The sequence below is a fragment of the Camelina sativa genome, chromosome 12 (genome assembly GCF_000633955.1).
Source record: "Camelina sativa cultivar DH55 chromosome 12, Cs, whole genome shotgun sequence".
Classification (NCBI taxonomy): domain Eukaryota; kingdom Viridiplantae; phylum Streptophyta; class Magnoliopsida; order Brassicales; family Brassicaceae; genus Camelina; species Camelina sativa.
Genome location: NC_025696.1, coordinates 24,464,129 through 24,466,307, shown reverse-complemented (window position 1 = coordinate 24,466,307; position 2,179 = coordinate 24,464,129). Strand labels below are relative to the sequence as shown.

The window sequence follows — 2,179 nt, the reverse complement described above, 5'->3', positions numbered from 1 at the left end:
GAGTGTTTCTCATTCCTTAAAGAATATTAACCTAGTTACATTCTATTTATATGCATACAGGAAGATCAAATAAGGAAAGTCCTAATACTATACAAAATAACATAAAACGACATATACTAAGGGTTGGTCGTGTGTGTTCATCTCAATAATCCCCCTCAAGCTTAACCGTGTGAGAAACAGTTGAGCTTGGAACTATGAACACCCACCTCATTAAAAACCTTAGTGTATAAAACCCATTTGGGACAAAAACACACTTAAGGGAAAAAGAGTAGTATGGGGTCAGTAGTTTAGGGTCTTCACTTGCGGCCTCGTTAGGTCCATGAGCCCGAGTTTGGAGTGTATGTACTCAAAAACCTTTGAACTTGCTGCTTTGGTGAAGATGTCTGCCAATTGTTCAGAACTCTCGGTGTGACATGGTAGAATCACTCCAAGTTGAACTTGTTCCCTGACTTTCTGACAATCCACTTCTATGTGTTTGGTCCTTTCATGGAATACTGAGTTGTTTGCAATGTGAATTGCCGCTTCATTATCGCAGTGCATTGTGATCGGTCTTGGAATGTTGATGCCGAGGTCCTTTAAGAGAGCTTTGAGCCACATTAGTTCGGTTGTGAGCTTCCTCATTGCCCTGTATTCTGATTCAGCACTTGAGAGAGAGACCACCTTTTGCTTTTTACTCTTCCAAGTAACGAGGTTTCCTCCCACAAATGTACAGTAACCGGTCGTTGAGCGTCTATCTCCACGATCTCCAGCATATTCTGCATCACAGTATCCTACAAGCTCTGTATTCTTGTTACATACCATCCAAATGCCTTGACCAGGAGCTCCTTTGAGATACTTGAGTATGCGGCTCACCATCTCCCAATGAAGTACTGTTGGCTTTTGCATATGTTGGCTTACCTGGTTCACAGCAAAACATATATCAGGTCGAGTTATGGTGAGATAAATGAGCTTAACTACCAACCGTCGATACTGTTTTACATCTTCGAACAGAGCTTCATTGGACTCCCCCTTACGGTTTGACTTGTATTTTTCTTCGAGTGGTGTTTCAACAGGTCTTGCTCCAAGCTTACCTACATCTTTCAAAAGATCAAGTGTGTACTTTCTTTGTGATAAGAAGACTCCTTCTTCCGAACGACATACTTCTATCCCAAGAAAGTACTTTAGTTCTCCAAGATCTTTAATATCAAATATAGATCTAAGGTATTGTTTGGTATCTTGAATGCCTACCTTGTCATTCCCAGAGATGATAATATCATCAACATATATGAGAATGACAATATTACCTCTTTGGCTTGGATATGTGAACAATGTATGATCAGCTTCTGATCTTCTAAAGCCTTTATCAAGAAGTGTTGAGCTTAGTTTGTGATACCAAGCCCTTGGTGATTGTTTTAGACCGTAGATAGCTTTCCTGAGCTTAAACACCTTTCCAGGTCCGATAGTGTCTTCAAGGCCCGGTGGTGGTCTCATTGTACACCTCATCCGTGAGTTCTCCTTGTAGAAATGCATTCTTCACATCCATCTGCCACAAATCCCAAGAGAGGTTAACAGCTAGTGAAAGAACTACTCTTACCGTGTGGAGTTTGGCAACTGGTGCAAATGTCTCAAGGTAGTCTTCTCCATAGGTTTGGGTGAATCCTCTAGCTACAAGCCTGGCTTTATATCTTTCTATCCCCCCATCACTCTTGTACTTGATAGTAAATATCCACCGAGATGTCGTGGCTTTCTTCCCCTTCGGCAATTCAGCTTCATCCCATGTATGATTCTTTACCATAGCATTAGTTTCATCTCCCACAGCATCCCTCTAAACTTTGTGTTCCTTAGCTTCCTCATAACTCTGTGGGATCCAATGTTGGTCTATTTGAGTAAGAAAGACTTGATGTTCGATAGGAAGGTGTGCAAGAGTGCAGACTGCTTGTATAGGGTGAGCCACGGCCTGACTATTATAGTAGACGCGAGTAGTTTTCTTGAGACGCTCACTCCTACGGAGGGGTATAGTATTGGTCTCCACAACCTGATGTTGATCCTCTTCTATTTCAGCTTCTTCTCCTTCGGAGGTAAGATCATCAGCTGATGTAGAGTTCTGACTCTTGTCAGTACCAAGAGAGTTGAGAGTTTCCTCATGATTATCAATGTCATCCTCAGCTTGATGTTGTCGAGCAGGTTCTAATGGTGTAAT

General features: G+C 41.9%; 1 protein-coding gene across 1 annotated transcript; it reads right to left on the bottom strand.

The window, feature by feature from the left end:
• On the bottom strand, positions 280 to 1,470 carry LOC109127988 (uncharacterized mitochondrial protein AtMg00810-like). Its single transcript, XM_019233642.1, has one exon. The coding sequence runs from the start codon at positions 1,468 to 1,470 to the stop codon at positions 280 to 282; it is 1,191 nt and encodes a 396-aa protein (XP_019089187.1).

Bases quoted from the DNA above. Each gene is read 5' to 3' on its own strand.
- LOC109127988 (XM_019233642.1), bottom strand. From the start codon at position 1,470: ATGAGACCACCACCGGGCCTTGAAGACACTATCGGACCTGGAAAGGTG.